We start from the raw sequence: 25,549 nt of genomic DNA, 5'->3' as shown, positions 1-25,549 counted from the left end.
TGTCAGCCGTCTGGTTTACGCCACGTATCTCCATAGCTTAGACTGTTTTCTGAACTCAACAATGAAAAATGCGACGGCAATGGCAAACACTTTAGTTGACCGCCATCTAAATTAACAAAATACACACATAGGTCGTCTACCTCCGAGAACTCACGAGGTTAGGCTGCGTCGGTTCACAAACACAGTGAGGGGGCAGGAGGACTTCATGGGGATACGAACATTTTGGGTAGTAGAGGGGAGACTTGAAAGTTTTGCTAAGCCTATAGAGGGGAGCAGAAAATGTGTTGTTCCCTTTTTACGATTCCAACGTTTGTGGGTAATTCAATGAAAATTTAATAACATTTTAATATTATCCAATTGTTTCCATGTTAGGCCTAATAATAATTAGACAAGCTCTACAACCATTTTGTTGCATTTCGTGACTTTTGTCTCGAAAACCTAAAAATGTATGAATTTTTGTAAAAAAAACAAATAATTAGGCCTAGTATCAGGGCAGAAGTTGCAACTGTTGATAACTTTTTTCCAATATTACATTGCAAAACATCAAACACAGCTTCTTCCTCTCTCCATATAACATGCTGAAGCACACGATATTCAGTTTGTCGACAAAAGCCTGTATATGCGTGATAATTGAATTAGAGTCTCGAGTCTTCACAAATTGTCAATGGTGCAAATTTAAATGCCCGGTACATATTCACAGGCTATGTAGGCAAGCTGAGTACTAGACAGTTCAACATAACTATACCATTCTGTCATACCACCACCACCACCCCCCCCCCCCGCCCCGGTTATTGTGAACGTAGCCTTACGGCGCCATGTTACGTTGACCTGATAATGGTTGGAGTAGACTAACAGTGTAACATGATCGATATGGAGGACGCTAAAACGCACGCTTCTCGTGATGATGAGCTGACATTTTTTGTGAATGGAAGGAAGGTTGGTTTTTGTCACTCTTTTTCATTCCCATGCAGTATCACGAAGAGATGATCGCTACAGACGGAGTTGTTTTATATCCATTTTCACTTCCTGTAATGTGGCTGTGGAAACGCAGCTGTCTGTGGTGGGGTCGGCTGCGTCTATGCGGGTCATCTTTTGGCTGACCTTTTGATGATCTACATAGATGCAGCCGTCCCAACCACAGACAGCTGCGTGTCCTTGGTGGGGTTGACCTTCTGATGACCCACATAGACGCAGCCGATCCCGCTACAGAAAGCTGCATTTCCAAAGCTGCCTTTAATGTAGATGACCTATTTAAATTTGTACACATTGTTTCCATACATCTTGTGCAAATATATCTGACAAGTTGTTTGGTTCACTGCCTCTCTGCCATCGCAAGCTGCGTTATGCATAAATGAGCACATTTACATGGTTATCTTTAATAGAATGGAGTTTTGTAGATGTTGATAAAAGAATAGAAAAAATATAATTTTTCATAATCTGCAATTGTTCTATTGGTAAGAGAGTTATTACTTTGTTGTTTGGTACATACGTTAGGGGGGATAATCATGCAATATGTTTTGTTGAAAAGAATTTCTTCCCAATTTTTGGTCAAATTCTCGTTTTCAGGAACCACACGTCACATACCAGATATCAAATTAGGATTTTAAGTTCTTAAGGATCATCTGATTAGCACATATTAAAATATTGATGGAATTTGGATAAGTAAATAGGAGCAAATTGGAAGACAGAAGTTCGGTGCAGCTTGCACACTGTTTTACAAAACAATATGCTATGAAATATCTATATATTGTGTCAAAAAGAAGTTTTGGGGTACAGATCTAGTAACTGAAGCCACGTTTTTCCTCTTTTATTTTTTTGAAAATGCCAAATATGATATTCTTGAAGTCCCTGATCTCATTGCAAAATATTGAGAATTGCTGCACATTTTACCTGTGTGTTTTTCTGGTAGATACATACTCAACTGTAAATTACTATTTCTTCAAATGAATTCAACGTAACTAAACAATGCTGATGAGCAACAAAAGAGTACACTTTGTGAAAATCTTAATAAACATTGGTCAGATTGTTTTGGCAAGGCAGCTAACATACCGTATTGCACAACAAATGTTGCATGGAAGTTGCCATGAGTGAATTTTAAAAGAAGTTGTGGTATAAATATCTTTCAAATAACCAGCTTTTCATTCACAGGATGCAGAATAACATAAGTAGATACACAAACAGTGTTATCTGTATAGACAGCAAACCTTGCTGCTCAATTCAGCAAGGTCAGGTTATTAATCACCAACTCTTAAATCTGTGGATTTACACATGACAATCTTGTATGATAAAAATGCTTGGACATTTTGTTTGAAAGGATCTTATTTCTTATTATTGTCTTATTACACCTCACTCATTCAACGTGCACTGCCATTGGTTAAACACGACTCACGTGACATGTAAAAGAACGTGATGATGCCCTCTGCGAATGTGATGATGCCCTCTGCGAACTTGATGATGCCCTCTGCATTTGATATTCCATGGATGACGTCATTTTACTTACTGCGCATCCTTTCTGCGCAAAAAAATTGTCGTTCGCTTGTTGTACTTTGCAGTTGGCAACTTATGGCTGCGAAACGTCATGCAGAGCTGTCACCGGCACAGTTAGACGATATTTTGATGCAGGTAAACAGCAAACGAACGAAAATGGCAACAAGGAATGCAATTTCTGTGTTCAGCGACTATACAAGCAACAAATTTGGATACGCCACCGAGGAGATCGGCAAACTTTAGCGGCAACCCTAGACTCGGCACTGACAACATTTTACGCTGAGGTCCGGACTCAGAAGGCGAACTGTACTCGAAGAAGTCTTTGTGTTTTTGTTTCTTTGCATGTTTGCTTGTTCGGTGTAATAAAAATAATAACACATGAGAGCTAGGGCAAGATCACGATTTTTTGCCTGCCCTCGGGATGGTGGTCATGATCGAAATACTGATGATGCCCTCGCCTACCTCGCTCTCATGTGTTATTATTTAAATATTGTCTATTTATAGATTTTTGTCTGTGTAAGCCAAGTAATGGCTTCTATAGAAATCCTTGGTTTGATGCTTTTAAAGGCTTTAAAACAGATGTACATATCTGATGCCACAGGTTTCTTGATATATTTAGGTTTGTGTCTGGAAGTTTCCCAATTTTTCTATGAAACTGCAATGCTTGTTTAACAGAATGGCAGTGTGGGACATACCATTATGATGTAGATGTGGAAGAAATCATTAACAGTTGAAGCTCTGAAGAATGCCCATTATTACATGTTAACTTGGTCTTCCATTGTGAAACCATGGACCTTCAAGAGACGAATTGTCTATATTAATTTTAAGCAATACAATATAATAAGTCACACTTTTAGTTTGGAATGGCAACTTATATAATTAATTATGATTTGACTAAAAAAGTTCGCGCGGCCGGAAATATCGGATTCTGCGTTTTCGGATGACACCCCCATGTTTATCGTTCTTGCTCTGCCGCCAGCGATGCACCAAGCAGGACACGGCCGTTGATAGTGGACATAAAAGTAGAAAGCAGTGGCCCCTGTTCATATTCAAGTAAGGGCAGTGGACCATAAGAAATGTTATTACACCTCACCTATAGTACTGATCTCGTGACTGGCTAAAAGTCCGCCACGTGACATTCCAAAAATGAGTGATATAACATGGCTCGATTCGCTATTGCCCTCGACTCTTTCCCACTACGCGCTAGTCGTTCGAACACAAGTTTGAAGTGCGCATATGCATTTGAGAAAACTACAAAGTTTACGTGAAAATCTGTGTTCGTATTTACCTCTCTAACAGATAAGGGACAGACAAGTGCAGCCAAGGATTACCTTAATTACCTACCTAAGAGACAAACGTATCCTTTTCAACCCTACTTCTGTCAATTCTTTGTGACTCATCCGTCAATCATTCTGTTGAAGGTATCCTCAGTGGTTTTGCTTCCCTATTTGGACCACACGCTAAAAATTTACGGTAGCACAGAATCACCTGCACACACATATCAAAGTATTTTACAACGACAATCATATCATACCAGTATATTGATGGCGATTGACCTGATCGGTCAAGACGTGAAAACAACGTAGTATATATACGACACCGTGACGGTAAGCGCAGCGAGCTCTCGGCAAGATTCGAAATTCTTTTATGGCATTCCATGCCAGAATTTCAATATACTATCACGATATAATGGCAATAAAGCACACCCAGCGACGTTATACAGCGAGATTTTGTCCAGTTCACTTCAAAAATGCACTCGCCATCGCTCGTGCATATGTGTCGATGGCTGGTCATAATCTCGGCGGGATACCGTAGATAGGTGTGCTATATATAAGCAATAGTCCATGAGCCAGATAGGTTATTGGTACCATTTGGGTGGGCAAATTCCACCATACATTTTCTGAACGCCCAAAATCTGAACTTTCTGAAAATTTTTGGTGGACAGGTCGCAGAAGTAGCTTTCTGTCTCAAAAGTTGTTGTCATGGCAACAATACTTACAATCTTAAAAGCTAAGAATTTTAGATAAAACTGATTTTCTAGGGAACGGTAAAAGATATTTACGTGATTTCAAGACAGACACTGGTACCTCACATCATGGCCTTTCAATTGACCCCATGACCTTGAACATTCTGGGTCAAGGTCAATAGGTCATGCCACATAACATCTCAGAATTTCGATTAAATAGAGCATTTTTCATAAATACTTTTCTGCTACATTAACATAAAATATGATAGAAACTCAAAAACTTGTTCAGACATAGCCACAGATATGTGCTCTTTGTAAATTAGTATGTTATGTATCAGGGATGTTGTTGGTAGTGAGAAATTACCAAGGCAACCATCAGTGTGTTTTCAGTTATACATGTACTCTATGAGCCAGGCCCCAATTATTGTCAATTGGTACTATTTGGGGCAAGCAGAGGGCAATCTCACACTTAATATATTTTTGAAAGTTGAAACTCTGAATTTGCTGAAAAGTTTTGGTAGCTTAGTAAATGGGTGAAAACCGTTGCCATAGAAACAAACATCTGAATTATTTAGAAAGTACAATTGTATACAAAAGTGAATATCCTGCTTTATGAAAATGTTCATTCCAAAATTGATAACATAAATAGGATATGTTACACATTCTAACTTTCACTCAAGATGTGACCACAAAGTCAAGGTCAGGCGTACATGACACAAATGAGGTCAAAGTTCAAAACATGGAAGTTTACATTTCAGGTCTCTTTTGTTGTGCACTTTTTGACATTTTCAAGCAAGGTGCACTCTTGTCAGCAAAGATGCACTCTTGTCTTTGATTATACAATATGTAATACAGTTTCAAATTTGCAAAGTTTGGTTGCTTTGAACAAACCTTTCCAAAAGTTGAGTTCCCCGAGCTTATTAAGATATGAGCCATGGCAGATACGTGGACGTAATATTTGCACATTTTTCGCCCGCTTGTTTTCAAGTTGATTAACATCCTCTGAAACATCCATTACGTTAGATGTAACAAAATTTTTCACAAACTCAATCGAGAAAATGATATTGCGTGAAAAAAGAAATGCCACTTAATCTTTTTTTACTTTATTGAAATATATATTAAATTAAAGATCATTTAGGAGGTGACTAATTGTATTTTAATCACCAAAGGTTAAGTGAATTTCCATGTCTGAAAAAATAAGTGAGTATATGACCACAACTTGAAACCAATGGGATGTACAACAAATGAATCACTCCCTTGGAGTACTAGTGAAGTTAAATTTCAAGATGTTTGATTTTATTACTTACACAACTCACTTTTCCAGTTTTATAAGAAATATCGCATGAAGCTGAATTATTTTATATGTTGATGATTTCTTTGTTACTTAATTACTCGGATATTGTATGCGCATGATATGTGTATTGTACATGCCTAGACAAAATTCAAAACTTTCAACAAAAGGCGAATAGATAGATTCAAAAAAGGCGAACTGAAGTTGCAATGCTACTTGCTGTAGCAACATGTGAACATTGAAACCGACAGTCATTAAATCAGCGCAACTAACTGGACCAAGATATTCACGACACAGCGATCATTTTTCAGGAATTAAGGCGGTTACGCAGTTTTTACCTCCGCTGTCAGTGACGTGGAGCATATCAGATAGGTGGATTGTCCGTCGTCATCCGTCATCTATCAACAATTGTTTAATTCTCTGCATGGGGAACCGCTGGTCTAATTGCTTTCAATACTGGTATGCAACTCATTTGGCTGAGTTCAGTTAGATTTGTTCAAATCATGGTGAAATTTACATATTTATATTTTGGGGCATTTCTTCCTTTTTATCAACTATGAAATGTGTTCGGGCCTATGTGGGTTTCTAGGGACATCCTGAGTGAGGTTTATTCAAGTTGAGAAGAAAAGTTTCGTACTTGAAATTTTTGGGCCTTTTTTCGTTTTTGTTTGAAAAACACAATTTTCTCACAATTATCTTTAAAGGTTCCTAGGTATTACTTCAGTTTCTTCAAATTTTGCTGATACTTGCATATTTATGGTAGAGATGAAAAACAAGAGCCCATTATTATATAATAGTAATACATGCATTTGCAAGGATGTCCTTGTTCAGTGTTCCTAAAATCAACATAAGCAGATGTATCAGTATTACAAAGTTTATTTACAAACAAAACCTGACCTTTTTTATTTTTAAGCAATACATAACAGCAGAAGTCTATCGGCTGCTAGGCCTCTTGTTAAAGCTTTTCCCATGTGACCTAAGCTCCGCCCCAATGGAAAATAACAACCAAAAGCATTTATCTGGAGATACAGGGTAGCTCAACATGAAATCCGGAAAAAGTTATAGTATATCGGTATCTCTTGAGATCAGACTACTTGTCCACTCGTTGACAAGCTTATAATCATCTCCCACTAACTACATGTACGTTGGTCCGACACAGATTCTCATTTTTGATAAGTGAACATGTTACTTCAATCATGAAAACAAAACCATAAAACTTTGCCAAATTTTGTTTTTAAACAATCAAACACACTTACGTATATTTGCCTTTTGACCTCTTTTACTGTCGATATGACTTTAGTTGACATTGCTGTGTACTTAGCACACAAAAGTTATGATTTTATAACCATTAATATACATGCAAAGGTATGTCCAATGTCGCTCTATTACTGTATCTGAAAATGCATTGATGGTTGCTATGGTGATTGCCGCCCTGTCAACAAGGTATATGATAAAAAACACTAGTATTTTAAAGAGATCGCATTAGCTCTTATAGCTGACCATAGGTTTTCATGTTTGTACTTTTTGGTTGGTAAAAATGTTGCAAAGCTATTTGCAAAAAAAATCCCACCTTAAACAATTTCTAAGTTGCTGAAGGCAATGCCTATTGACCTTGACCTACAAATCTAAAGGTCATGGGGTCAATTAAGAAGCAATGCGAACTATTGATATGCATCCTTAAATCAATCAAATATCTTTTGTCGTGTATTTGATAATCTATTTTACATAGTATGCTTAATTTTATTGCTTTTGAATGCTGATTCCACGACAACAATATTTACAATGAAAGCGTTTTCAGCAAACTGTCCAATGAAGATTTCTCAAAATTCAGATTTTCAGGTTTAAAAGGCTGCTTTGTTCCCCACTCGAGTCAAATGGAAGCAAATTGACAAAATTTGGGGTCTGGCTCATAGGCTACATGCATAACTGAAAACACACATATGGTTGCCTTGGTAATTACTCACTAATGACATCATCCCTGATACAAAACATACTAATTTCAAAGAGCACACATCTGTGGCTATTGTTGAGCAAGTTTTTGAGTTTCTATTATATGTTATGTAAACGTAGCAGAAAAGTATTTGTGAAAAATGCTTGATTTTACAGAAATTCTGAGATGTTATGGGCATGACCTATTGACCTTGACCCAGAATGTTCAAGGTCATGGGGTCAACTGAAAGGCCATAATGTGAGGTACCAGTATGTGTCATGAAATCATGTAAATATCTTTTGCTGTTCACTAAATAGTCAGTTTTGTATAGTATTCTTAACTTTTAAGATTTTAGTATGGTTGCCTTGACAACAACTTTTGAGACAGAAAGCTACTTCTGAGACATGTCCACCAAAGATTTTCAGAAAGTTCAGATTTCGGGCTTTCAGAAAATGTATGGGGGAATTTGCCCACCCAAATGGTACCAATCGACCAATTTTGGGGGTCTGGCTCACGGACTATAAGCAATAAAGCACACTCAGCGGCGGTATACCACGAGATTTTGACCAGTTCACGACATATATGCACGAGCGAAAGCGAGTGCATAGACGGAGTGAATTGGTCAAATTCGAGTGGCATACCGTAGCTGGGTGTGATTTATTTCTATTTTATCATAACAGTATATTGAAATTCTGGCGTGGAACGTCAAAAACGGAACTCTGCTCAAGTTGAGAGCTCGCGCGTGTGCCAGCCGTGGTATCTCGCCAATATATCAGGTTTCTTTCGCGTCTCGGCAAATCAGATCGCTGTATTTGCGGCACAAATGTACTGCCAGGTATGATATAATGCTTATTTATAGTATTTAACCACCCCAGCTCAATGTGTGCTACTACGTTTTCAATAGATCACTGAATGATTATGCACTCGCTATGGCGCGTGCAAATCGTGAACTGGTCAAACTTTTTTCAGTATGGCGTTCCTCGGTCTGGTTTAGTGCTTTAATACAAGCATACATTTCATTCTCTTATTCGTTTATCAAATAGTTTTGTACCGGATGTTGAACAAATACCAAAATGCTCGTTTGTATAACATTTTACGCGATCAAAATATGCCAAATGTTATAAAAAAACATTGTGTGCTACACTCACAATAGGTGCATTTGCAATTAAGGGACTGGTCAGTTTCTTCGGCCTGGGGGAGGCGTTGGATTTATGGGGGTCACCCTGTTTTTGACTTTGGTTATAGGGGTCACCAAATTTTTGAAATGCCCAATAGGGTGGGTCAGTGGGTTTTTTAATTTCGACATGGCTCATACTTGCAAAAAATGCATTGTGCCAGCCACAAATTTCATCATTCAGTTGCATTTTTCGGCGCGCCCTTCGGGTGCGTAACTTTAATAATAATAAGACATATTTTTCAGAGCCCCGTCCTAGTGCAGAACTTTAATATATCAGACATATATATATATCTGAGATACCTGTATGTTTATTTTTTCGGCGCGCCTTTCGGGCGCATTTCTTTAAAATATCAAATCATATTTTTCAGCTTGCCCTTCAGCTGTAAGACTTTCATATATAAGATATGTATATCTATCTGGATGTTTAATATTTTTCGGCGCACCCTTCGGGCGCAGTAAATTAATTAATGTATCAGCGATCTATGTCAGATATATCTTGATGCCTGTAAATTGAACGTCTGTTTTGCAAAGTGTACTAATCTTTATGATATCTGCAGTTAATTTGAAAAGCATGACAAGTTCCTGATATTTTTCAGTTTCCTCTATGAGAATTCAGTATTAGAAAGAAACATGCACTAATATTTCACAATCGCATTTTTCTTACAACAGTTCTGGACACCTGCTTACGCATAAAAAGATTGGAGTACATTCATAGCTCATTCAAAATACTGTATTCAAACTTTAGAATTGACACTTTTAAGTTCCTATCTTACAACTGACATGACAACAATTTCATTAAAATAATGACTGAATGTTTATATTATACCCAAAAAAATTATATATATATATATATATATATATATATATATATATATATATATAATATAATATATAATATATATATACACTGAATTATTCAATTTATATTCCACATTTTGTTTTACCTTTGCCGCGTGCGGGAGGAGGGCTATTTTCTGAAGTTGGAATAGGGGTGACTGTTTTCGAAAGTTGGAATAGGGCCAGGGGTGTCAGCCACTTTTTGACGTCGGCAAAAATAATCCACCGGCACCCCCTTCCCCGGTAGAAGACACTGACCAGTCAATCCGTGGCACAATAAACCAATTTTCATTTTCAAAAAAGAAAATCGAAATGGAGCTAATTTTCATTTTCAAATGGTTTTATCATCTTGATTATTAACTTTTAGGCCTATTTCTAAATTTAAAATCTTTGGGCTGAGATTGAAATATAGGAAACAGGTGTATACTGCTTTGAGGATGGCACTTTACGGCCATTCAAATTTCCCTCTGACAAACTCTATTTCCCACAATTCGTATTTCCGTTTTTACAATTTCCAATATACCAAATGTCCGATTTTCCCATTTCATTTTGGGCGTGGCGCTGATAGTATCTATGTTTGGCCTAGGAATGCATCAAATTGTGACAGTTGTTTGCGCGGACAAGTCGTTCAATGGATCGATACCGAACATACAAAGAACAATAGTGTTGCGGCCGCCGGAAAGGAAAGTCCGATATAATCAGCTTGACCTGACCTGCTGACGTTTGGCGCGCTTCCCGTCAACGTGGCAAACTGGAACATTGTGTAAATTGTGACAGTCATCAGCCCAATCAGAGCGCGGCATCCACATTTAATTTTATCTGATCAATTTATTCAGCTGTCAATCTTTGTACGCAATGATGTTCTGCTCATAATTATCTAAGTTACCCAAAATCATAGTTTTAATCCGTATGCCGGCTCACTTTATAAATTGCACCTGTTCCAACCCGATCAAAATCTAGACCTTAGAGGCGTTTGATATTATGTTTGAGACATCAGCGTCTAACAGTTCGTTCAGAGATACCACTTGCCCTGGGCGAAACATTTTGGAGATGAACACCTATTTCGCGGTGACTTCTTCCTTTATCACCCATTTCTTGAAAAGGCGGGGTCGACCTTTTGATGACCTGCATAGCCACGCACCCTACCCCGCCAACAGATTGCTGCACAGCTAGACAATTTGATGTCCAAGTGAAGAATGTAAGATGTATAATAATAAGATTATCACGAAAATACCGCAAAGGATGCACTATGACATCGGCGCCGTGCATCACCCTCCGCTTCGCGCCGAGCGATACGCTGCGCCAATGTCCTCGTGCATCCTTTGCGGTATTTTCGTAATAACCTAATATTAGGAAAGTTACGCGCCCGAAGGGCGCGCCGAAAAATGAAACTGAATGATGAAATTCATGGCCATCACGATGCATTTTAGGCAGGTATGAGACCATGTGGAAATTTAAAAACACACTGACCCCCTAATTGGGCATATCAAAATAGGTGACCCCATCACCAAATTGAAAAACAGGGTGACCCCCATGAATCCACCGGCTTCCAAGGCCGAAGAAACTGACCAGTCCCTCATTCCCGCTAATTTTTAAAAGTATTTTGTGCCGATTATCGTAACCAAGCCCCGCCCCGGTACATTTGTTCACACTGAGATAAATCTTACACCTTAATTCCAATTCGATACAATTATTTCTGCCATAGTATGAAAAGATACTGCGCCACGCCCGAAATGAAATGGGAAAATGTGGTATATAGGAAATTGAAAAAACGGAAATACGAATTGTGAGAAATAGAGTTTGTCAGAGAGAAATTTGAATGGCCGTAAAGTGCCATCTTCACAGCAGTATACACCTGTTTCCTATATTTCAATCTCGGCCCAAATATTTTAAATTTAGAAATAGGCCTAAAATTTAATAATCAAGATGATAAAACCATTTGAAAATTAAAAATTAGCTCTATTTCAATTTTTTTTTTTTTTTGAAAATGCAAATTGGTTTATTGGTTGGCCGAATTGTGCTACGGATTCCAGTCCCTAATCAATCTTGACAAGTGTAGTCTTCAGGCAGAATAGATTCCCTATACCGGACACCTGGTACGATAACTAAGCAATTGTCCGAGATAACCCTAGAGTGATTGACAACAATCTATTCATTCCTCGGGCTCGGTAAGGCTTAGTAATGTATTTATATCTATTTAAAGTTATCATTGGATCAGTTTTGATGTGTCATTACTAACTCCTTAACTCTAACAAGTAAATCTGAAAGGTGCTAAGCTGTCTTGTGGAGAGGGAGGATGCGGATCATGTACAGTGATGCTGTCAAGAGTTCATCCAGTCACTAAGGAAATAAGGTATGATGTGAAATGTTTATTGACATTTTCAACTTCTGCATTCACGCTCAATATAAACCTCTTGTAGACTTTTTAAAACAATGAAATAGCAACAATATGAAATCCTGACCGGCTGCACCTTCTTGACAGTATAAATGTTTACATTCTTTTTGTAGTCATGACTGCGTCTACGCATGTCTTGTGCCGATATGCTCAATCCATGGCATGGCAGTAACGACTATAGAAGGACTAGGGAGTGTACGAGACAGACTTCATCCCATACAGGTTAGAATGAATCAAAGTATAAACCCTGGTCGTTGTAAATATTATTGATACTTTCATAATCAGAGAAAGAATGTTATTGAAGCCTATGGTTGTTTTCAGAACAAACGTATTTGCCAGTGTAGCATTAAGGTAGAACGCGCCTCGAGGACAAATATTCGGACTCTGCAACTTTACGATTCTTTTCTAATCTTACATTTGTGGGGGTTCAGATACAGTAATGTAATTTTGCAAGTAAACTGTATCCGTCGTTAAACGCACAAAATTAAATCTAAGTAAATAATCTTCGACCTTGTTCGAATCTCTGATCACTCTGATTAAAATTATTTAAGCAAGTATGTCTTCCACTTACCAGGAAAGTCTGATCCGTTACCATGGTACCCAGTGTGGCTTTTGCACACCGGGAATGGTGATGACAATGTACACCTTACTTCGTAACAACCCAGCACCGACGAAAGAAGAAATCGAGATGTCATTGGAGGGAATGATATGTCGTTGTACTGGATATGCTCCCATTCTGAATGGATTCTACAGTTTCAGTCAGGTATGACGTCACAGACCTTTCGCCAAACATGCATGCATCCTTTAGATGCGTGATGGATAGAATATTTAGATCAATAGATTTACAGCATGTAAATAATATGTTATTTATAACAGTTAACTCTGTATTTTGGTGTATTGTGCAAGTAACTTTCCCTATGGAAAGTATGGCTTCAATGCTCTTAGAAAATGATGCAGGGAAACGTTTTCTTAGTACACTGTCACTTAAGTAGTAAAAGTTTACAATTACATACATTAATTATATGTATGAGCCTATATCTTTATTATCAACTTATTAATAAATGTAAATTATACTATAACCCAAACGGGATTCGAACCCCCACACACTCACGGCAACATCGCCTAGCTGCTAGGCCGTGCACAAAACCAGTCGGCCACTGCTTCCAACCCAAAAGAGTTGGTCACAGTAACCGACTTAGATGTTTCAATTCTGTGCGCGACCGAACAACACGGTGTGCGTGGAGCAGACGACACACAGACACAGTACACACACACAGTACACACATATATAGTAATCGGAAAAGCACGAAGCTTTTTACAAAAACAAATACAAAATGTAACAGCCCCCAAAAGTCTGCCTTATCTACCTATCAATCTATTTTGAGTTTGCGCTGACTGCTGCATCTCACCACGTCTCCTGGAAGTGTTATAGTTTTTTATTCTATTTTAGCGTTGATTTGTTTGAGTTTTCTTCGGTGGATTTTTAAAGTGTCCTGGACTGCCAACGGCTCTGGTTTTGTGTATTTCGTTGAGATTTGGATTCCTTTTTCGTGTTTTTCTGTTCAAGTTCCACGACGCCGGGCGGGTTCCTGCAGTAGCCAGCTCGCTTCTACACCTGTTTGATTCTTGGACTGTTTTTAATGCAAGAATGCGTTCTCTACTTTACACAAGACTTTCACTTTTTACCATAAGAATAAGTGTGAATGCCAATTACCATTACAGAAGACTTGATTCAACCGTATGGAACAAGCTGAGATCTCTGGGAATATGTAAATCACGCTCAACAAGACGTGGTACAACAGCAGGTACGAATCGTTACATTCCAACTCGATTAACATCAAGATCATCTATCAGTCGATACCCGCAAAGATCTGTGTTTCATCAGAACCTTATAAATGTTCCATTGTGCAAGCGATATTCTCCCCATAGTTACAAGAATCTTACCTGCTGTCTTGTCAACTCCAGATCTGTCAAAAATAAGTCTTCGCAAATATCGGACTTTATCAGTGAACATGACTATGATGTGGTTTTGCTAACCGAAACATGGCTACGCGGTGATGAGAGTGATAATTACACTATTGGAGAGATCACACCACCTGGTTATAATTTTCTCCAAGTGCCACGACAGTCCCGTCGAGGTGGCGGTGTCGCCCTTCTGTCAAAGTCAGTCTTGCAAGTTTCTAAGGAAAAACATCACCACCGTTTCGAATCATTTGAGTATTTAGAAGCTTCTATGAACTATGCCACGGATTACTGGAAATTTGTCATTATTTATCGTCCTCCCTCCACATCGAAAGGCACTTCTACCGTTTCAATTTTTTTGGATGAGTTCACGACATTTGTGGCTGACCTGACACTTTCAACGAAGAAACTACTGATAGCAGGCGATTTCAATATTCGTGTTGACAATAAATCTGAAACCAGCGCTCGTCGTTTGAATGAGATTCTCGATAATGCTGACCTGACACAACATGTTAAAGTTCCAACACATCAACGTGGCCACATCTTGGATTTGGTAATCACCAGAGAACCAGATAGCACCCCTGAAGACAACATTTGCATTCAAGATCCGGACATTTCTGATCATTTTGCAGTTTGATTTGCTCTTCCTCTCAAGAAACCCATCTCCACGAGAAAGGTAGTTACATCTCGTCGAATTAAAGATATAGACTTGGCAGATTTTTGTAAAACACTCGAATTATCTCCTATCATAAGGTCACCAGCAGCATCTTTGATCTTGCTTCTAGACCAATACAATGTTTCTATGCTTGATACTCTAAATCGTCATGCACCAGAGAAGATAAAAGAGATAACAATCAGACCAAATACTCGGTGGTACACAGATGAAATCACTTTGATGAAACAACTTACTAGAAAGGCTGAAAGGCGATGGCGAAGATCTCAACTTTGTGTTTACAGAGAAATCTATAAAGATCATTGCAAAAAGCTCCGTCAGATGATAGCGGACGCAAAAACCAATTATTTTCGTGATCTTATTAATGAGAAGATGTCCGACCAGAAATCTCTTTTCAACATCATCAACACATTATTGCACAGAAATTCAGAATTATCGCTTCCAAGACATGAATCTCCACAAGATCTCGCCGAACGATTTTCATGGTATTTCAATGACGAAATAAAGAAGATCAGTTCAGATCTCAGACACCATGATGGTTCATCTATAAATTATTCAGCAGATATTAATAAGTTATCGATCTTTGATCCGGCAACAGCTGATGAAGTCTATGAGATTATTATCAATTCTCCAAATAAATCTTGCACCCATGATCCTCTACCTACAATATTGTTAAAGAAATGCCTTGCCACTGTACTGCCTGCTATTACTGATATTGTGAACCTGTCACTTTCTACGGGCACTTTCCCTGACAAATTTAAAACAGCCATCGTCACACCTCTTCTGAAGATCTCTAATTTAGACCAGGATGTTCTCAAGAACTATCGTCCAGTTTAAAATCTACCGTTTTTATCTAAGATTATGGAGAAAGTTGTGTCAAGAAGACTCATCAATCACATGTCTGTTAATAATCTTCATGAACCAATGCAATCTGCATACAAAAAGCATCACAGTACTGAGACGGCACTGTTGCGAGTGCAGAACGACATCTTGCTTGCACTTGATCAGCAGAAAGTGGTAATGCTTGTACTCTTAGACCTTTCGGCAGCATTCGATACAATAGACCATGATATTCTCCTATCTCGATTATCAAATTCCATTGGCATTGATGGCACTGCATTATCCTGGTTTCGATCGTACCTGTCTGATCGAAAACAAATAGTCCAGATAAACCAATCTTTCTCTACAGCACAGTCATTGCATTACGGTGTTCCCCAAGGCTCTGTTCTCGGACCTCTGTTGTTTACAGTCTACACTTCTCCTCTTGGCGATCTCATCAGGCGACGCCATGTACACTTTCATCTGTACGCCGATGACACAATGTTTCAAAATAACCAGCATCGATTCAAGCATCAACATAATGGAAAATGCCATAGAAGACATTCGTCACTGGATGACCACAAATTTATTGAAACTGAACTCCGATAAGACGGAAGTACTGCTCTTCGGTTCTCGTCAGAATCTCTCAAAACTGGACCATGAATCAAAGTCATTAGAAATAGACAACTGTACCATCATACCAACTGCTTCTGCAAGAAATCTAGGGGCTAAATTTGATAACTCAATGAGTATGGATGGCCATGTCAATGCTGTGTGCAAATCTGCATTTTTTCATATCAGGAACATCAGTTACATTCGCAAGTATCTGACAATGGACATAACTAAACACCTAGTCCACGCTTTTGTTACATCGATACTAGATCATTGTAATAGTCTCCTCTATGGAATCTCTCAAAACAGTATGAATAAGCTACAACTTGTTCAGAATACCGCTGCCCGCCTCATCACCAAAACCAGGAAGTTCAATCATATCACTCCTGTCCTTCGCGAGCTCCACTGGTTGCCGGTCAACAAGCGCATTGAATTCAAGATTTTGTTGCATACATTTCGCATAATTCACAATAGTGCACCACCTTACATGTGTGATCTTCTTTCCAAATACCGACCGGTTCGTTGTCTCCGCTCTGAGAATAGTTGCATGTTGAAGTTACCGAGAGTTTCAACCAAGTCATTTGGTAACCGTGCATTTAGCTACGCTGCACCGAAATTATGGAATGACCTGCCGATTTCCATCAAACAGTGCACTTCCCTGGATAATTTTAAACGATTGCTTAAGACTCATCTTTTTAAACACGTCTATGGATTTTAATCTAGCCATTGTTTGACGCTTTTTTATTGTTTTGTCCACGTTTTATTTTGCTCTACGTGTTTTTTTTATCGGAGTTTAAAAAAAAAATTGTGAGTTTTTTACTTATGTCAAAGCGCCTTTGAGCACTTCATTAGTGGATATATGGCGCTATAAAAATGCTTAATAATAATAATAATAATAATAATAATAATAATAATAATAATATGTATCTACTTAAACTATTTTCTGTCTGTCTGTCTGTCTGTCTGTCTCTCTATTTGTGTATCTGTCTATCTTTCTGTCTATCTTACCTCATAACCAGGACAGCAGATGTTGCAATAAGTCGACAGGTGAAAAATGCTGTAGAGGAAAGACTTGTACTGGTGACAAATCTAAGGACACCAAAGACAGTGTCACCGGAAAAGAAAAGCACAAGTCGGCAAGCATGACCGAGACGCAGGATCTCATATTTCCACCAGAACTTCTCGTGAGTAGAGTCGCTGTGAAATTTTGTGTCTACTGATTTGTCTGTACTTAAGACATTTTGTCACCTTGCCTAGTTTTATGACTTCCTGGGAACATTTGATCAAACCACACTTTCGATAACCTAATACCAGATGACACTTGGTGGATATCGCTGATATCATTAATCTTGATTTCCATAATTAATTATTGCAGTGTCCAAACGTCAAAGCGTTGTTAGTAATTTTCCTATGATTTAGACACATTAGATTTTGAACCGTATCAGATCTAGGCCGTAAGCATGTTTCTGTTTATTCTGATTTGAGCTGCATAAATGGTGATGTAGAGGACAAGTTTTATGGGAATTTGCTTATGAATCATTAAGGTTAGGGGAACTCCCTCTTCGGCTTGAAACTTTGTTTGCATCAGACACTCTATAGACGCTGAAAGAATAGTTCAATGCGCTGTAAAATATCAGGCCAAAGGTGATGAATCGATAGGAGAAAAGGTCATAATCGACCGGTATAAATTCTTCGGCTACGGTATGTTTATCGTATACCTACTAAATTCTTGTATGAGGACACAATATCTTCAAGTTAAAGGCGTAGACCTGATATTGAAGTAGATAGCGTTGTCATGATAGACCCATTTACATAGTAAGTGTCGCCATCGAAATATTTCAATAAATTTCGTCATTCATCATAGGTGATTGTAATCGATGGAATTTTTTGGACATGTACTTATCAGGTCGATGAATCGTACAATGCGCATTTTTGGAAGTTTTCTATGAATGGCATTACGTGGTTTCGACCAACCAGTTTGGAAAAGTTACTGCAGCTCCGACATGAATACCCGGATGCAGTCATCGTTGCTGGCTACAATGACATAGGTTAGTAACAATGTAAAGGTTACCACTTTGTTTATTTCGTGAGAACTCTTGAAAAGTTCTAATCTTGTTTTGTCTTTTTTTTATCATGAATATGAATACATCATTCCTCCACTTTAAGTTTCAGTAATAATCATTTGAAATTGTAGATTCTGCAGTATGATAACAAGTCACACGTTCGAGGCTTCTAATTTGCTGTAAAATGAACTGTTCCCTGTACACTTTCAGGTCTCGATGTAGTTCTAAATGACCCGAAGCACTCCAATATGATTTGCATCTCTCACGTGCAAGAAATGAACACTGTATCCAGAACAAGTGATGGTTTGACAATTGGCGGCGCCGTAACATTTAGTAGGCTGATGGACTATCTGCAAGTTATAAATCAAAGTGTCTCCCGTAAGTACGCCATCCGAGGGACGTGCAAAATAAGTGGGAAAAGCAAAATATGTATGGGTTACCAACCATTGTCACTGGGCTACCAAGTTCAGAAAATGGTAGCCCAAATGGACTACTAGAGAAAAAAGTTAATTTTGAACCCTGCATGGCAAGGGATATAAGGATTCGATATCACTTTGTTTATATGCATGCATGTATGTATGTATGTATGTATGTAGGTAGGTAGGTAGGTAGGTAGGTAGGTAGGTAGGTAGGCAGGCAGGCAGGCAGGCAGGCAGGCATGTATGTATGTTTATTCATTGTAATCCACATTTGTTGTTATATCTACAAATATTCTTTTCACATTAACATTTTTAATCGTATAAACAATTTGAAAACTAAACATTACGTAAGGTGCATTCTCCCAAAATAATTTTTTGTTTATGGTAAATTGCAATGTTACTGTAATTATTTTTTAGTAAAATAAATACAATAATTGAAGCATAAGCTTTGAATACGTCTGAAATCATAGAAATAGACATCAAATCAGGTCCAATAATCGTTATCATTCAAGGTAACTAAGAAATTTACCAGGTCCAAGGAACATATTGAAAATGACAAAGGCAATGGGGTCATCTTGAACCACAAAAAAGTGGTGGTACCAGGTGTCCGGAATGGGTAAGCGTACCCTGCCAGCTAGCAGCACCCGTCAAGATTGACCCAAAGCGACAAATCCATTGTTATTTGGTGAATTCACCAAATTACTTTTGTGAGTCAAAATTTGGTTTGCTGTCACTCATCATTTGAGTAACAGACAGGTCATATTTTGATACAACATCTCCGTATCTACCGTAGAACTTCTTAAATGATTTCACTAATCTACTTTCTGAGAATCCTTGCCTCACTAACTTTTGAGCTAATGTCAGCCTTATGGCCCTGCTTATGAGGTCAAAGTACTACCAGTTATTCGTGTGCCTGTGAAAAAAGATCACAATCGGTTTCCTGAAACTATTGGCTACTTCAATATTGATAAATCCACAGATCAATGGGGAAGTGTGACATGATCAATAACCATTTTTCATTGTTTGTATTTTGGCTTCAGAAGAAGACAGAAGGTTGTTTAAAGCAGTCTTTGAAGTATTGAGGACTGTAGGTGGAATACACACAAGGAATACTGCTGTACGTATGGAAAAAAAATTTTGCAAACCTAGACACTCACAAGAGGGGTCAACGGAGGGGTAATTAGAAAGACAGACAGAATCATAGACTCCAAAGAAGTCGAAAGAAAGTACCTTTATGATACGATACGGTATTATGAAACAATAACAACAGTTGCCGATATAAAACTTTCCTATGCCTTAAATTCATCTGATTTCGATCATGAAATATCCTCAAGCGTGGTGGTAAGTGCCGGTCAATTTTAGCTCACGTGTTCACACACGTGAGCTAATGTCGTAACGGTTTCTGTCCCTGTGTGGTGCCTGTCTGTCTGTTTACACGATAACTCAAAATCAGGTTAACGGATACAAGTCAGATTTGGTAGACAGGTACTGTATGCTAATTGCAAGAACTGATTAGATTTTTGTTAGTGAGGCTTGCATATTAATGAAGTTATGAACTATCTTTTTTTCATATAACGGCTTCCAGTAATGACATTGTCCACATATATCAAGAAATACTGCACAAAATTTCATGAAACATTTCACGGTTTACAATCTAAGAACTTTTGATGGTTCTGTGAGTGTCATGTCAATTATCTGCTCATTTGCATATTTAATGAACTTTTGTAATTAGTGATGTAACTCTAAAATTCCTACACCAATTTTGATGATACCTGATACAGACATTGATCTAATAGATATCTAACTGTACTGTTAAGCACTGAGCAGTGTCAAGTTAATAAATAGCTCGTTTGCATATTTAATGAAGATTTGTAATTAGTCATATAACTCCGAAATAACTGCATTAAATTTGATGAAATCTGCTGCAGGTATTGATCGGACAGACATCTGACTGTGTTGTGACGCATTTAGTAGTGTGAAGTTAATTATTGGTCCATTTGCTTATTTAATGAACTTTGTAATTAGTGATATAACTCCGAAATTACAGCATTAAATTGATGAAATGTGATACAGATGTTTATCTGATACATATCTAATTGTCCCATTAAGAATTGAGGAGTGTTAGGTTAATAAACAGCTATTTTGCATATTAAAAGAAGTTTTGAAATTAGTGATTTAACTCTGAGTGTACTGTGCGAAAGTTGATGAAACCTACTACATATAATGATCTGACAGATATCTGATTGCTCTATGAAACGCACTAAAATGTAATGAATCTGTTGTAAACAACGTGAGCACATTAAGCATACATTGGGTGTTTGTTTGTACCAAGAGAGTCTCGCCATGTCACGCCACAAGCCACTTCCCTTCGTGCAGGTGTACCTTACATTGCTACCCCTAAAAGTATTTGCTAGATTTTGTGACAATAGTTTCAAGGAAGTTATTTAAGGATAAATTGCAAAGTTCAAATTCATGTACTCACTTATATTTTTCAGACTCTTGGCGGACATATCGTATCAGCCTCAAGGTTGTCTGATGTCCTGCCATTGTTTATTGCTTCAAGATGTCATGTAACTATTTGCTCTCAGAATGGTAAGCAATTATCATTGTCAAAGATCAAGGCAAGCCAATGCCGTCACTTTTGAGAAATTCGAAGCCACAATTTTACAGTAAACCAATATACCTATGTCTCTGTTGTTAATTATTGCTATTAGAATAGGTTTCTCCGAAACGGAAACCGAAGCACATTTTACCTTAAGACGTATTACTGGGAAAACGATTTACTTTGCAGGAGAGAAGCAAGAAGCGCTGCTGGACTTTCTGAACATAGGGAAGGCTCGTCTGAAAGTCGATGAAGTACTTGTACACGTCTTGTTGCCAAAGCCTGCTGAGGTAGGAAAATAAGTTTGTTTAATGGCTAATAAAACTTGTCAGTTTTTATAACGATAGGATAGTTTGTAGTTTGTAACACTTACCTCGTTTGCAGGAACAGTATATCCATGGATACCAGACGAATATCCCTCATCGACGTGACACTAACGATGTTTTTAATGCTGGAATGACGGTTACTTTCAACAATGGGTCAGACGTTGTTCAAGATTTTACTCTCTGTATTGGTGGTATTAAGGAAACTCCTGTCATCTGTAGCAGTGTATCTACCATTTGTAAAGGAAGGTACTTGGAATTCTTTTCAAATGCACTTGTCACAGACAGTACACGTGTCACACGCCATCAGCCATAATGTTGTTCTTTATATCTAACGGTATGCAGTTCAATACTGAGCACACGTTGGTTACCGGATAAATTAGTAAAAGTGATATTGTTATGCCGAGATGATATAAATTTGAGAAATTCAAACTATGATCGTTAGAGGGAAACTTTTGACGTCTTTTGTAATTGGTTAAGAATGTACACTTCCGACACGTAATACCCAATGACTGAGAAGCTTTCACGCCTGTGATATCATTTCACAATCATTTGTTTCAGACCATGGACCTGTGACCTTATGGAAGATGTTCTCGCTGAAATTGACAAGCTCCTTAAATTCACTTCATATGGTGTAACCATGATAAAAAGCTTTCTGTGTAAATTTTACCTCGCTGTTAATGAGGAAAGAAATGCCGACGTAAATAAAATCACATCACAGAGATTCTCATGCTTCGAAAGAAGTGAAACGGCGGGTGTTTTGACGTCAGCGGTAACTTTTCAAACTTGTTGTAGTTGTTTCATGCTGAGTTTGCTGAACTCTTTAAGATATCATTTTTAATTAGTTGTGTGGACGGTGAAGATAGTATATAATTGTTATTATATGCAAAACGTTTGTGATACATGTATCAGTAAAAGATAGATTTCGCCCCACCATACACCTACGTTATTAATCTTTACAGTCTGTGGCGGCGAATGTGCTCAAACACATACGGTTTTTTTTTTAATTGTAAATAGATTTTAAATCAAACAAGCATATTAATTGTAGAATTAAATTGTTGTGGTGTGCCAATCTTTCGCAATATCTATCATGTAGCTGCATCATAATTCACATTATCAAATTATTTTCTCAAATACTCAAAGAATTCAAGCAATACATAATGAAGAATAATAGTAATATATTGCAGTAAGTTGGAATGTAACACATCACTATAAGTTTGACAAAGTTTACATATTTTAATCCTATGAATCCTGATAGATCAAATGCTTGATTTATTATCAATAGGGAAGGGCTTTTGGAGGCGTCGGGGATCCTTTAGGTCATGTTTCATGCAAGCAACAATCTACCGGAGAAGCAGTTTTTATTGATGACATCCCTCTAAAATCAGGTAAATTTACATCCTCTAGATAACGTCCCTCTCTGTTATATATATATATATATATATATATATATATATATATATATATATATATATATATATATATATATATATATATATATATATATATATATATATATATATGGATATATATATATATATATATATATATATATATATATATATATATATATATATATATATATATATATATATATATAATATATATATATATATATATATATGTCCCTATTGATAAAGATTGAATAAGCTTTTAACGGAAATTAAGGTAGTACGTACATCGAAATAGAAGGACTTAAACGTCCTCGAACTTTCTGTAAGGCAATTTAAGCTATTATTCTTTTGGAAACAAAAGGAATTCAGAGGTCGGCATGCAAATTTTTGTAGCAGAGAAGAACAATTGCCTATTTACCTACCGTGAAATTCAATACGGTGTCCATTCCTGTGTTAACTTTGTGGGTTAAAGCAAATTTTAGATTTTTACAAATACAAGACGGTGAAAACAAAGAGTTTCAGAATGAGCGCCTCAAGTGGTGGAATGTAAAAGAATTTTTTAAAGTTTTAGAGTCCAAATATCTGAGAATGTTTGAAATGATACGCAATTAGCGATATTTCAGAATCGATATTTTCACGCTTCAATCGGTAACAGGCAGGACATTTAGTCCCCGGACAATTAGTCCACGGACATTTACCCACCCCCCCCCCCCCCGACTATTTACCCCCTGACACTTTCCACTCGGACACTTCCCACACGAGACATTTACCACCCGGATAATTACTCCCTTTCTTAAAAGTTAATTTGAAAGGATGTCTGATTGATTATCGTTATTTTCAAACAGTTTCAACTTTTTTTGACATAGCATAGAGACTGCCTATGATACAAACAGCGTTATCGAGTGTATTTTATATGTTAGCGATGAAGGAATTTGTAAATATTTTATGAAACATCTAACACACATTCTACCCGTAAAACATGAAACTGAAGATGTGTGTAACTTTCGGTGCAACTCGGTTTTGACTAAACAAAAGACAAAAATCGAAAAAGAGAAAAATATTATGAGTTGTCTGTTAGGGTAAAGGTTAGGTTTAGGGTAAGGCGATAAAATGATTCGTATAGATACATAGTCCGTTAACATCATATAGTTGTTATTTTAATGTCATTCATAAGCGCGATTTAAAGACTCACCTTTTTAAAGCGCTATTCTTAATGTATTGGAAGTATCATCATTTTTCAGTAACCTTGATGCGTGATTTATTTTTACCATTTACTAATGCTTACTCCGTAAAATTTTAATCATTTTTTTACGTTGACTGTTTTTACTCTGCAGAAACTTTCACCATTTTAACCATGTAAATTTTTACCTGATTTAATTGTTTTTACACTTTACATTTCTTGTCTTGCTTTGCTGGTATTTTTATCTATTTAAATTTTATATTATTATTATTCATTTATAATATTCATTTATAATATAATGCATGGTTAGACATACAGTGTCAATTTCGAGATTAACATTTCCACTGACAGCCGCAGACAACTCAGCGTGGCGTAGTGGTTAGAGAGAGGGTCTTTAGTTTCGGGCGTGTGGGTTCGCTTCCCTGATAGGCATAGGGTAAAAATTTGAAAAGGTACAAATCAGAATGTATGGTAACATTTGCCAGTACTAGAAAAGATGCAAAGGCAGTTTCGCGATTGTTCGGGAGCCTTCTTTTTTCATCATTTCCCATTTGACGCTTTCGACAAAGCAATATTGTCGTTATAAATATTATTAGGGGGTACATACAATCGCGAGCCTTCTTTTTTCATCATTTCCCATTTGACGCTTTCGACAAAGCAATATTGTCGTTATAAATATTATTAGGGGGTAAATATCCGGGTGCTAAATGTCTTCGGGGTAAATGTCTCGATGGAAAATGGTTGGTGGTAATTAGCCGGGGGTAAATGTCTGGTGGTGATTGTCCAGCGGGTATTTGTCTGGGTGGTAACTGTCGTAGAACCGTTTAATCATGTGTATGTTTTCTTTCGCAGACGAGCTCGCCGTGTGCCTAGTAACCAGCGAGAAACCCCACGCCAAGATCCTGTAATGTATCTCAAATTTGTGCTGTGTCTGTTTTTTGGATACACTCGTTCAGAATGATACTAATGTTATAATGAAGTTTACGGGATTTTATTTTTCGCTATTTCGTAAGAATTTATCGGGAATTTCTCGTGAAATGAATTGTATGTTCCCAAGATAAGCAGATCGCTTCAAATGAGAACTCATATCTTGAAAAGACTTGTGTTTAATTCATATTTTACAGAAGGTTTTCATTCATTTTATCCCACATACGCAGGCATGTCGACGCAAAAGAAGCATTGACACTTGAAGGTGTCGTGTGCCTTGTTGACGCTAGTGATATCCCGGGCAAAAACGTGTTATCAGATGTATGTGAAGACGAAGAAATTTTTGCTGCAAATAAGGTAACGAATTTACAAAAATATCATTTATAATGTAAACAAATATATTTGAATGATGTTATAATAATTTTCACAATTATTCAGTATCGTCAGTGACAAAAGCCTATTCTGAAAGTGTTAAGTTGGTTCCGCTCTGAT

The 25,549-nt window shown here is 37.4% G+C and overlaps 1 protein-coding gene across 1 annotated transcript in view; it reads left to right on the top strand.

Annotated features, from left to right (window-relative positions):
• The first annotated feature begins 823 nt into the window (after positions 1–823).
• Positions 824–25,549, top strand: part of LOC139145413 (xanthine dehydrogenase/oxidase-like) — a 43,107-nt gene continuing 18,381 nt past the window's right edge. Inside the window, exons 1-16 of the mRNA XM_070716575.1 lie at positions 824–936; positions 3,787–3,844; positions 11,945–12,041; positions 12,197–12,305; positions 12,658–12,846; positions 17,169–17,333; positions 18,056–18,197; positions 18,423–18,590; positions 19,672–19,748; positions 21,127–21,223; positions 21,423–21,523; positions 21,618–21,805; positions 22,118–22,328; positions 22,842–22,944; positions 24,983–25,034; positions 25,288–25,414. Of these exons, the coding sequence (XP_070572676.1) occupies positions 862–936; positions 3,787–3,844; positions 11,945–12,041; positions 12,197–12,305; positions 12,658–12,846; positions 17,169–17,333; positions 18,056–18,197; positions 18,423–18,590; positions 19,672–19,748; positions 21,127–21,223; positions 21,423–21,523; positions 21,618–21,805; positions 22,118–22,328; positions 22,842–22,944; positions 24,983–25,034; positions 25,288–25,414 (1,959 nt within the window). The 5' untranslated portion in view covers positions 824–861. The remainder of the gene's footprint in view (positions 937–3,786; positions 3,845–11,944; positions 12,042–12,196; positions 12,306–12,657; positions 12,847–17,168; positions 17,334–18,055; positions 18,198–18,422; positions 18,591–19,671; positions 19,749–21,126; positions 21,224–21,422; positions 21,524–21,617; positions 21,806–22,117; positions 22,329–22,841; positions 22,945–24,982; positions 25,035–25,287; positions 25,415–25,549) is intronic.

This window comes from Ptychodera flava, chromosome 1 (assembly GCF_041260155.1).
Source record: "Ptychodera flava strain L36383 chromosome 1, AS_Pfla_20210202, whole genome shotgun sequence".
NCBI classification, from domain to species: Eukaryota; Metazoa; Hemichordata; class Enteropneusta; family Ptychoderidae; genus Ptychodera; species Ptychodera flava.
Note: the sequence above shows the minus strand (reverse complement) of the source record. Positions and strands in the feature narration are given on the sequence as shown.